At 34.7% G+C, this 13,164-nt stretch overlaps 1 protein-coding gene across 2 annotated transcripts in view; it reads right to left on the bottom strand.

The window, feature by feature from the left end:
- Nucleotides 1-13,164, bottom strand: part of MYO5B (myosin VB) — a 500,991-nt gene that overhangs the window by 226,110 nt on the left and 261,717 nt on the right. For both annotated transcript variants that reach the window (XM_074279362.1, XM_074279363.1), the window contains exon 6: nucleotides 5,331-5,474. In XM_074279362.1, coding sequence (XP_074135463.1) covers nucleotides 5,331-5,474 — 144 coding nt within the window. The remainder of the gene's footprint in view (nucleotides 1-5,330; nucleotides 5,475-13,164) is intronic.

The following is a 13,164-nucleotide window of genomic DNA, read 5'->3' on the forward strand; positions in this document are numbered from 1 at the left end:
TATCAAATATTCAAGCACTCAGATGAAAGAGAACCAAATGTAGAGCTGCACTCTGTGCCTAAAAGAGTTCACTTAATGATGACCACCACTGCCATAAAGCTTTCCCATACTATTTTAGCTAAAATGACTTCTTCCTTCTGAGGCAGAGAGGGTGTGGGGTGATAGAAGAAATATGATAATTGTAATCAGAGGATCTGATTCAAATCCTTATTTTGGCACTACCTGTGTGACCTTGGACAAATCAATGCATGTATCTGGGCCTGTTTTCTTATTTGCCAAAGAAGAGAAGGGGACTGGCTTTTGAGGGCCTTTCCAGTTCTGGGATCTTGTGATCTTTGAAATTCTCACCATACTTAGAATGAGCATCACATAGTTTAGCAATAATGTGTCTTCTACTTGATACTTGTAAGTATTCTGTCCCCAGTTAACAGCAAACCCTTTGACAGAAGGAATACAGATTCTTTGTTTCCCCACCATAGCCTACCACAGGACTAAGCTCACAGAAGGAACTCCACATCTTGTTGACTGGTTGAACAATACTGAATTCTCATCCTTCCAAATCAGCCCCCAAACTGGTCTGATGCAACAATTTGGTATCTCTGTCTTCTAGAAGGTATAGAGGTTGTAGGGTGACCTTTGTATTCTCTATGATACAGGTTATCCCCAAAATCTTAGTGCCATTTTAAGCTTTACTAGTTGAAGTAGCTAGCAGGGGAGGAAGAGAGAAAAATTTGGAACACAAGGTTTTACAGAGATAAATGTTGAAAACTATCTTTGGATGTATTTGGAAAAATAAAATACTATTTAAAATTGTTAAAGCTTAAAACTGCATCTAAGCTTTTTGGGACATACTGTACATCTGGCATATATTGTCATATTAGTCTTACCTAGGTAGGTGGGAGGTGACTTACAGATCATTGTATATAAGACATTTAGCCATTACAGCAATAAGCTGTGGAAAAGACAAGGCTGGACATTTCTAACTTTTATTGCACATCTGAAGATGCAACTTGAAAAGTCATGCCTCCCATCATATTGGGACACTCCAGACTCCACAAAACAATGGGAAAAATCATTAGACTAATAAACTCCAACTTGTTACCTTTTTATTAAGCCAAAATTGTAAATCCTACACAGAAATTTCAGAGCAATAATAAGCAATTTTTTATTTTTATTTTTCACACCTAGATAAAACACCTGTTTAACCCCAACTCTATGAACAACTGTTTTTCTGACTGCTTGATAACACCTCTTGGTGATGCTTCTTTGTCTGTCTCCCTCTTACTTCATCCCTTAGTCAAGCTCCATTACAGATCTAAAATTCCCTGTAATCCTTGACACAGCACTTTGGTAAAACTGTCCTGCTTCTCACTCACTTTTCTCCCCAAGTTCTACCCTTGACTATAATCATAGGAGTATATATCTAGAGCCAGAAAGCAGAAGACCAGTCTAATGTTCTCATTTTATAGAAGGGCAAATTGAGACCTCCAAGAGAAGTTAAGTGATAATGATAATAATAAAATCTAACATTTATACACTTACTATATGCGAGATACAGTGTTGCACATTTTACAATGATTGCTTCATTTGATTCTTATAACAACCCTGAGAAATAAATACTATTATTATACCCATTCTACAGATGAGGAAACTTAAGGTATATGGAGGTAAAGTGACTTGTCACAGAGGTAGTGAACATCAGCAGTGTGATTTGAACCAAGATCCCCTAATGTCACACAGAATTGTCTTTTCATTGCATCAGCTAGTTCCCAAATCAAGACTTGTATTGATTGATCTTGTACCCTGTTTCCTTAACAGTTCTCTGATACCAGCAATGCCAGGGGTGTTTGAACAGAATATATGAAAAGTATCTCATTTTCATTCTGTAGTTTTAATCAGGACAAATGAAGCCTAATCAATTATAAAATAAAAATCATCACACCTGAAAAGGATCTCAGAAGTTATCTAACCCAAACTTTCATTTTGAAGATGATGAAACTGAACCAAAAGAGTTGAGATGATTTGCTCGAGAAATCCAAATGACTTAGCTAAAATTTGAATTCATGTCCTATGACTCAATGGATAGCACAAGTTCAGTGCTCTTTCTACCATATAATAAAGGAAAGGAAGAGAAAAAGGAGATTGGAGCACAACACAAAATAATCATTGTGAAAGCCGGCATTGGGTGCATACTGCTCACAAATGTGCCAGAGACACTGCTGGGAAATGAAACCCAAACATATGAGGGAATAGAGCTGCCAACTCCAACCCTGAGGTAAGGTAGGCAAAAGCCCAAGTAAGAACAAGGTTTTTCAGGTTCTCCATTTGGCCTTTTGGCCCCAGCTTATTATTTATCCAGAAGAGCTACAAGTTTATGGGCCAGAACATCTCAGTCTCAAGCTCCAGCTGGATCTCCACTGCCAGAAGCAGATTCCCAAAACATTGACACCTATCATATACCAGGCTGGCACAGATGCCAGAGACCTCCATTCACAAAATATTAGATAATTGAAAAATCTATACTGCAATGAATAGAAACTAACCCAGGAAAAAAAAGTATTAAAGCAAATCCAGTATCCCAAATGCAAAACATTCTGTGGTCAAAGGGGAAAAGATTAGTTCTAGTGGTAGGGAGGGCTGGGAGGGAATTATCTATGGAAAAAAAATCAATAGAGCAAAAATTAAGTTTCTATTCTATTTTTTTTTTCCAAGAGAAGGATGAAAATAAAAAACAAGAACTTGGGGGAAATTCAACTTTGACAGTTACTATTTGTGTGACCTTAGAAAAGTCACATTACCACACTGGGTCACAGATTGTTCTGTCAAAAAGAATTGGATGAGATGGCCTCGAGTCCCTTTCTGTTCCATATCTATGATGCTCTGCCCTCTAACTCTGGGTATAACCCAAAACCTTGAACTAGGTTCTCTTTTCTTTGTTATCAAATTGACTCTCATGGGTCTGATAATCATCTCTTTTTAGACAATTCCCATATGTAAACAACCAGCACCAGTCTCTCTTTACCTATTACCTAGTAAACATGTCCCATTGTTTTCCCAAAGTTACCTCAAACTCAAAAGGTCCAAAAAAACTCATTCTTCTTCCCTCTTGAACTCTCTACCCACTTATCTCTTTTTCAAACATATCCATTTTTGTCCAGGGTACCATCATTCTTCTAGTAACCCAAGTTCATGACCTCAGTTTTCTCTGACTCTCATTCTTCATGTTCCCCCATATCTAGTCCATTTATAAGTTGTATGTCAACATTATCTCCAGTGAAAGTATTCTTAAACAATCTCTGTTTCTCTGTCTGTCTCTGTCTCTCTGTCTCTGCCTCTCTCTCTTTTCTTTTGGCAGTCTGCTAGAGCCTGTGGACTCCTTTTCAAAATTAGGTTGTTAAATATGTAAAGAGACATAGAGGATTACTAAGGAAGCTTATTAAGTTGAAATGCAATAATCAAAATATTTTAAAATAAGTCCACAAACTTCAAATTAAAAATCTTTTTCTATAGAACTAAGAGAATACTCTACACAAGAACAACAATATTGTAACAATGATAACTGTGAAAGACTTAGTTACTTTGATCAATACAAAAATTCACAATAATTCCAAAAATCTGATGATAAAAATGTTATCCATCACCAGAGAGAACTGGTGGATGCAGATTGAAGCATATTTTTTCCTTTCTTTTTCTTGCTTTCCATTTTCCCTCCTCCCCCCAATATGGCCAATGTGGACATGTTTTGCCTGACTTCATATGTATAATGGGTATCACATTTCTGACCTTTCAGATGAAAAGGGAAGGGGTAGATGGAGGGAGAGAATTTGAAACTAAAAATACATATTTTAATTTTTAAAAAAGAATCTCTATTCTATAGCTCTAATAATTTAATAATATCTTCTCTCCATTGGCAGATCTACTACCTCAGTTTACTCTCTCAAAAACCTATTGCCTGGACTAACACAATGTTATGTACTTGAATTTCCTTCCTCCAATCTCTTTTCCAACCCATTGTTCAAACAACCATCAAAGTGATGTGTGAGTGTGTGTGTGTGATATGCATATAAAGTGATATATAAAGCATCATCACTTGTCTGCTCACAAAGCTCCAATGGCTCCTTATAGTCTCTAATATAAAAGATGGATTTCTTATTTGGCTTTGAAAGTCCTTCACAATTTGGTTCTAGCTCACCTTTTCCAGTATAGGACATATACCTCTTCTTATTTTAATTTACTTTGCAGGCAAACTAGTCTGACTTACTATGATGTATTCATAGTATTCCATCTCTATTTCCATGCCTTTCTACAGGCTGCTCTGAATTTCAGGAATAAATTTCACCTTCAATCTCCTCCTTCTTTATTTTAGCTTTCTAATAGAACTCAGCTCCTACATGAGGAGACCTTCACTGATCTCCTTAGTTCCTAGTCACCCCATTCCAGGGAATTATTTTGGGATGTGTGTGTGTGTGTGTGTGTGTATGTGAATTATGTCTATATGGGTGGTATACCATGCTATTTTGGTTATAATACTATCTATAATATTATTCACATTTTACAAAAAAAGAAACTGAAGCACTGGTGAAGGTTAGAGTCAATGATTATGCTTCTGCCTTAAATGAAGGAAGCTTGTAACATTTCCTAATTGTCTTCAGTTCTCTGAATGATGAGTTCCCTTTTTCACTACTGGATTGGATTCATTTCTTGACTTAGAAAAGTCTCTTTACTCCCTTCAAGGAAGTTCATTCTCTCTCCTCTCTCTCTCCTCTCTCTCTCTCTCCTCTCTCTTTCCTCTCTCTCTCCCCCTCCCTCTCTCTCCTTCCCTCTCTCTCTCTCTCCCCCTCCCTCCCTCCCTCCCTCTCCATCTCCCTCCCTTTCCCTCTCCCTTCCTCCCTCTGCCTTCCTCCCTCTGCCTTTCCTCCTCTCTCTCCCCCTCTTTCCCTCTCCTCCCCCTCTTTTCCTCTCCCCCCTTTCTCTCCTTGCCATGAATGTGAATAACAATACAAAAACAAAATGACTCCTACTTAAAGGAGGTTATATTATGTTGGGAGAAATATAGTCACATAAAGGTTTATTTATACATACATACATATATATGTAAACCCACACATATATAAACTTTTATGCATATGAATATATAAACATATGTATATATAAATTTTCACAGAACTATATTTTTCCTAATGCAATACAGTCTTCTTTGGACAGGGATATTTTTTGTTGTATCCACAGCATCCAGAACAAACCTGGCACATAGCAATCTCTTAGTAAATATTTCCTGATTAATTGCATTTAGAGATCTCTATGACAAAGCCCTTAATGGCATCACTCACCTGAAAGACAACCCTGGACTTTTCCAATAGGTAGGTCCTCATGTTGGCTCCAATAATGTGGTGTTTCTTATCAAATCCAATCTGGATATATTTTCCAAAGCGACTACTATTGTCATTTCGAGTGGTTTTAGCATTTCCAATGGCCTGAGTGAAAAGAAGATAAAACATTTAAAAAAGAAAAACAAAATCTTATCTGTCTTTGGACTTAGATGCCATTTTAGAGAAATACAATTTTATATATATCATCTCCCATTTATATTGCTCTTTTTTCACTTGAAAAATGGACTTCTTTACAATCCTATTCACAGTTGAAGGTAGTAGTCTGACTATTGTTACCCCAATTCACGCAATTCATTTAATCAATTCAATAGATATTTATTAGGTATCTACTGAGCAGAGCACTGTTTTAAGAACTGAAAAGACATGTAAAATCAAGGCAATAAGTAATTTATTAAGCACTTAGGGAGGGGAAGAAGGAATAAGTATTTCTACAGTGCCAATCATATGGCAGGCACTGTGCTAATTTTTTTTTTTTAGTAAATATTACCTATTTGACCCTCAGAACAAGTCTTTGAGACAGATACTATTATTACCCCTACTTTTCAGTTGAAGTTCCTGAAGCAGAGATAAGTGACTTGATCAGGTTCACATAGCTACTAAGTGTTTGAAGCTGATTTGAACTCAGGTCCTTCTGACTCTAGGTCCAGTGCTCCAGTAACTACACTACCAACTCCTTATTCTGTACCAGGTACTATACTAAGTCCTCAAAAGTTCAGAATAGATATAATGTAAAGTTAGATGAGGAACTATCCCTGCCAGCATAGGGTTTACTTAAAAATAGGTTCACTAATGGCCTGAGGTCACAGACCTCCTGAAGGCAGGAATTAGAACTTAAACCAATGCAGATGACTATAATCACTGCTCTTTCTACTGGACCACACTTCCCTCTTAATGTCATCCTGTCAAATTCATCTACAAAGCTTCCTGAAAGTGGACAGAAAAATACAAAATGCTATCAGCCTTATGCTGCATTTTCCTCTACTCCTCATCATTATCCACATAACTCTTGTCAGTACAAACAAATTTGGAATGACAAGATTTGAGAGAAAGAAAACCCATCAAGATCCTTTCCTGGGCAGTGACGGCTATAGTCACTGGGCAATGATAAAAAAAATAATTTCTTAAATTTCACAGACTACAAAATATAATATGAAAAGGGAATTTCACAAGAATTGTAAAACACCTTGCTATTTTCACACCTTTTCTTCCTAATGTGTTCAAGAAGCTCCCAAAACACCAATTATCATTTCCCAACTTTAAGAGAGATTTTAGTACCAATCTAAAATCACTCAGAAAACAGTATTGATTGTCTGACACCCATGCTATGGAACATTTATTAAAAAAAAAACTTATACTATGCTAGATGCTAAAACATATAAACTTTAGATAAGACAGTCCATGCTCTCAAGGAACTTACAGAGTAGTTAGGGCATACGACATATGAACTAAAAAAATGATATGGAAATGTGCAGGAAAGGTTAAAAGAAGGTGGTTTAAAAAAAGAGAAAAAAGTAACTAAGAATTGAAGTTATCAAGAAAGATTTTATAAAGAAACAGGTGATAAGATTTAAAGATAATTATTGCTCAGTTATTACTCTTGTAACTGTATTTGGGGTTTTCTGGGCAAGGATACTGGAGTGCTTTGCCATTTCTTTCTCCAGCATATTTTAAAGATGAAGAAACTGAGGCACATAGGATGAAGTGACTTGACAAGGGTCGAAAGTACCTGAAGCCAAATTTGACCTCAGGAAAATAAGTCTGATTGCAGAGTCAACATTCGGAATGTGCACTATGATGCCACTTAGCTGTCCTTAAAGATAGGAATTTAATTTTTAAAAAGATGATTGAGGAAAAAACAGGTCCTTATTTCCAAAGGAAACAGTACTGAGTACTGTGTGAATAGATTGGTATGTATGTCAAAATGGCTTGAAAATATCACAGAGTTAACTGAACATAAAAAACTATAACTGTAATCTAAAACATCAAAGGTGACAGATATTCATTACTTCTTATAAAAGCAAGGCAGTAAACCATAATAGAAAGGACATTGGCTTTGGAGGCAAAAGACCTGGATTCAAAGACTGCTGTAGCTATTTACTATGTGACTTTGGGAACCCATTGCCTCTTTGGGACTCAGTTTCCTCAGCTACAAAATGATTAAAACATATTATTCCCTTCTGACAAAAAAGTGATAAATTCAGGGTGCAGAGTGAAGCAAAAAAGCATATGTGTGTGAGTATATATGTGTGTTTAAAAAAAAAACTAATATTGGAATTAGTTTTGCCTGACTATGCATATTTGTTTAGTTTTTCTTTTTATTTCTTTTCTATTGGGAGTGAAATAGGAAGGAAAGAAAATAGATTTTTGTTCACTGAAAAAGTTAAATTTTAAAAAATTATAGGGTTGGAATAGGTTATTTCTAAGGTTTTTTCCAGTTTTAAATTCTTTGGTCCAATATTTCCCCATAAAATATTCAGTAGATAGATAATCTTCTTCTGTTTTAAAGAAAGCACTTTGTAAACACACAAAAATAAGTCACTTATTTTTATTGCATAAACTGTAACATTCACTTAGCCAATACTGAACAGCTACTATGTGCTAATAGTACTGCAATACTAAAAAATAGCTTATATTAAATATCACTTTAAAGACTTTAAATGCCATCTGAACTAGTGGTAGACAGCATTATTCTTGTCATTTTTAAAGTAAATTTTAACTTGTAGCTCCTGTTTTTACATCATAGACATTTCCCAATATATTCTGCCCCTATTCTTTTCCCATAGAAACAAGAGGGGAAAAAAGAGTAGCAAAACTATATAACATAAAAGAAAGCTGACAATATTTTTAGTGTTCTACAGATATTCTTCCACTGCTGCAAAGAATGTGTATGTGTATATATGTATGTTTGTGTGTATGTTGCTTCTGCATATCACTTCTCTGGATCCATGCTTGGTCATTATATTTTCACAGCAATCATTTTTTAAAATTGTTATTCTTTCCATTTATGCTGTCATAATAATTGTATATATTGTTTCTCTGAGTTTTCTTTCTTCATTTTGTATCACTTCAGATGAATCTTCTCATATTTCTCTAAAAACAACATATTGGTTGTTTTTTACATCACAATAATATTCTTATGTGTGCTATTTATAATATACTGATAATGTGCCTAGTGAGACACATTTACTTAAGGAAGTTGTTTTTTTCTTTTTTAAAAAATTCATATTTATTTTTGACACATATTGCTTTATGAATCATGTTGTGAGAGAAAAATCAGAGCAAAAGGGGAAAACCATGGGAGAGAGAGAAAAAAAGGAAGTAAGCATAACATGTATTGATTTACATTCAGTCTCCATAGTTCTTTTTCTGGATGCAGATGGCATTTTCTATTCAAAGTCTATTGGAACTGTTTTGAATCATTGAACTACTTAGAAGAGCCAAGTCTTTCATAGTTGATCATTGCACATTCTTGCTATTATTGTGTACAATGTATTTCTGGTTCTGCTTGTTACATTCAGCATCAGTTCATGATGCTTTCCAAGCAAGGAAGTTTTCTTGAATCAAGTAGAGAAACTTGCCAAGATAAGGAAATTACTTAAAGCTAAGACTGAGAGAGGGGATACAACAGGGAGAACCAGGAAATGCCAAAAGCTCCCCTGATTCAAAGTAGAAAAGAATTTATTCATTGCAACTCCCATCAGTGCCTAAATTTGTAAATTTATAAAATTTATGCAGTGTCATGCCTAATATAGTAGCAAATGAAAAACATATTTGTAAACCACTTTCAAAACTTCATATGGAACTATATAAAAGTCAAAAATATTATTTTTATCTTTCTAATGACTAAACTACTTGTTTTTTCCTAATTTAAAAAAACAACCTAATCCTTTAAGGATATCCTATGACCACTTTTAATGGGACATGCCATCACTATTTCTAACTTGAATTTTACTACAGAAAGATAATAATCTCTAAAAGGCATTCATGTGAATACCACTATTATCTCTTCCTATTAAAAACAAACAAACAAACAAACAACAACAACAACAATCCCAAAGAAAACTATATACTTCTTCAGTAGATAGAAGACCCAAAATGCAATGAATAAATTCTGGATTGAAAATATTAACCTTTGGCATCTAGAATCCTCAAAACAACATAAGAAAAATGAAGGAAAGAAGGTACATAATGAAACATCATCATCTTGATCTGATCTATTAATATTTTTCACTCTACTGAATCACAGAACAGTACCACTCCACACAACTCCAATTTACTTTTACAATAGAAACACCTTGACTGTATTACCAGAAGCCAAGCTTTTTGCCAAAGATAGTTCATTGAAGTAGAGTCAGGAGGACGGAATTCTAGCCCTCATTGGTTTACCAAAGATTTTTTCTCATATCAATACTTGTCTAGCTTTATTTGTCCACATTCCAATTAAAGAAATCAAAGGTACAGGTTTTGATATTCACAGTGAAAAATATGGTCCAAAATCTCCTCAGAAGCTCATACTAGGGTCTAGGCCAATAAACAGACTATTAGGTATGGCACCCAGAACACAGGGTTGACTTTTTCCCCTGCCAAAAAAAAGAAATTTTAATTTATTAATTTAAAAAATTTGAGTTCTAAATTCTGTTCTTTTCTTTAGTCCCCTTCTCCTATCCAGTGAGGAGGAAAGCAATATATCAATTATACATGTAAAGTCATGTGAAATATAAGTCCATGTTGGCTAAAAAAGCCCCATCAAAAGTAAAAGCCTATTAGGTAAACCTTGCAGATCACCCCAATCTGCAGAGGTAGTGGAATAATCAAAAGATACACTGCTGAAATTGTCTTTAAGATTCAAACTAAGTGGTTGGTGCCGCCTTCATGAAGTCTTTCCTGATTTCCTTCCCAGGAATTACTGGGGAATTAAATTCCCTGAAGAAGCAGACTCCTACACCAAAGCAAGTTGACACCCTTCCAGCACCTTAAAGAGCTGCCTAAGGCATTGAAAGGTTAAATAACTAGGCATATTGATATTATAATATATAATAAATATCCATTTATTTACAAGACTGGCCTATGAAGGCAAAATAGCTAGACTGTTAACATGGTACACCTCAAGAGACAAGGGGAAAGTCCATGTCCTCTTAAATAATTCTCCCACCAGTATACCACTCCCACCAAAGTTCTGGCAGATTCATTTCTATGGCTTTGTCTACTATTAAAATAAAAATAGTCCAAAGAGGAGGAATAGTTTAAGCTATTATGTTATTTATACCTTGTATAAATGAATTTTTCAACTTCCTTCCAAGTCACAGTTAGATGAGAAAAGATCCATGCAAATATTAAGTATAAAATGGGCAACTATGTGGTCCAGAGGACAGTGTTGAACTTGGAATTAAGAAGGCCCAAGTTCAAATATTGCCTTAACAACTTGCTTAATTGCATGATCTCTCTCCACTGAATGAAGAATTTATTTTAAACACCGATCCAACCATGTCACTTTTCTATTTAATAAATGTTAATGTCTCCCTAAAGCCTCCAGGATCAAAAACAAAATCTTCTGTTTGGCATTCAAATACATTCATAACCTAACTTCCCCCTCTTATTTTTCCAATCTTCTTATTCCCTATATCCTACCGTGTACTCTTTGATTCAGTGGCTGGCTTCCTTGAAGCTTTACAAGTAAGAAGCTCCACTTGCCTCTGGGTATTTGACCTGGCAAGCCCTGTTCCTGGAATGCTTTCCTTCCTCATCTCTGCTTTCTATTCCATCTTCTACAAGAAAACTTTTCCAACTTCTCTTATTCTAAAATCTTCCTTCCACTGATTATTTCATATTTATTCTGTATATACCTTGTTTGTACATATTTGCTTGCTTGTTGTCTCTCTCTTCCATTAGATTGTGAGTAATATTAGAGCAAGGACAGTTTTTTTTTGCCTTTCTCTGTATATTTAATACTTAGAACTATGCCTAGAATATAAGTAGGTACTTAATAAACACTTACTGACTGATGCAGTTAACCTCTGTCTGCTTCAGTTTCCTTATTTGTAAAGTAGGCTAATAGAATCACAGGATTGTTATGGAGATAAAATATTACTTAAAAAGATAAAATAAAAAAGTAAAAAAATTACTAGAGTAATGCTCACTTTCCTTCTCCTCCTTATCATGACTATTACCTGCCAGGTTTCATAAACTTTATACCCATATGGGGAGTGCTGCTAAAAGGAAAAATACTTAGGATCAAGTTTAAGGCAAGCCAAAATAGGGAGAATACTCCCCTACTAGATTTTAAGCACCTTTTTGGTACAGTCTGGCTTATTTAGTGCTGTATTTTTCCTAGTACTCAATTTTTCCTAGTCTGTTCAAGTGGGTGCTTAATATTAATTGATGAATTAACTGCAGGTCTTATGTCATATAAGGAGTAACTAAAGGAAATATTTGGTTTAAAGAAAACTTTACTATCTTGAATATTTTAAGGGCACTCAAAAGATTAGAAAGAGTACCAGTGGGTTGGAGTAAAAGGAAGGTAGATAGGATCAATACAAGGAAAAAACTTATTAGAGCTGTCCAAAAAATAAAAATAAGTTTTGTCAAGAACTAATGAATTCCCTTTCACTGAAGATATCCACTTGTTTGGAATGTTGAATGCCTGGGAGAATCATCCATTGGATAAAAAAATGATTAAAGTAGATGACTTTTTCTTTTTTTTTTAGGCTTCAAGAAAAATCACGTTAGCTTCTTAAGAGAAGGAAGGTAGAGATCACCATAAACAAACTTTGTCCACTTCATAGTTTGCCTATTGATAATTTCTCTTATGTAGAATTATAAAATATTAGAACTGAAAGGAATCTTTGTCAATAAGTAAATTTAGATTCAGATAAATCAAGTGAAAGAGAGAAGAGAAACCAGAAGCCAGTTCAGTAATCTTTGAACAATTCTGTGCTTTTCACCAACTTATTAGTGATATAATAGATATTTCTCCCTCCTCAATCACTAATATTTGTTTGATAACCAATGTATTTTATAATCAATGAATCAGTTTCTGCATGATGATGAGTTCTTAAACAAAATGAGGATAGAGACCTATTCTGACAAATAAATAATCATGGATCAGCAGAGATAATCTGAAGCTTTCCTTAACCTTTTAAAATTCAAACATCTGTCATTTAGTACAATAATCAGAAGTCACCCCTGAATCAAACTCTACACTGAATGCTTCTGTAGAAAGACTGTAGAAATTATGATAAGATTACATGAATGTCACTATCACAGTTCAGAGGGAATATCATCACCAACTAAATTCGCACTTGATTTTTACATATCTGGCATTATCATAGCACTTCAAGAAATGGCTAAGCCTGTTAGTGTACTCTTGAAATATGAAGAGGTCAATTCAACTCAACTTCCTTTGAAAAATTAGATTTTTTTTGGATTTTGTGAATGATATGGCTCTTCACTTCTTTTGCTTCATCCTTTTCTTCAAAGTCTATCTGGAATTCTTTAAGTTAAAGCTAATTTTTCTTCCTCCAAATGATATTCAATAAGGAATGAATCAAAGGACATTTCCCAGAACAATAAAAGTTTAAAATCTTTGTGAAGATCTCCCCACTTAGTTTCAAGTTTCAAAGCATACTAAATATTAATATTAATGCTTACTTGTAGGGTACAAATTTGGGGTCAAAGACCCTGGCAATTATTTTTTAATCCTGAATTTTGATAAATATAGCTAGTGAGAAAAAGTATTTGTAAAACACTTGCTGTGGACCAGGCACAGTGCTAAGTG

Source organism: Sminthopsis crassicaudata, chromosome 1 (assembly GCF_048593235.1).
Source record: "Sminthopsis crassicaudata isolate SCR6 chromosome 1, ASM4859323v1, whole genome shotgun sequence".
Lineage (NCBI taxonomy): Eukaryota > Metazoa > Chordata > Mammalia > Dasyuromorphia > Dasyuridae > Sminthopsis > Sminthopsis crassicaudata.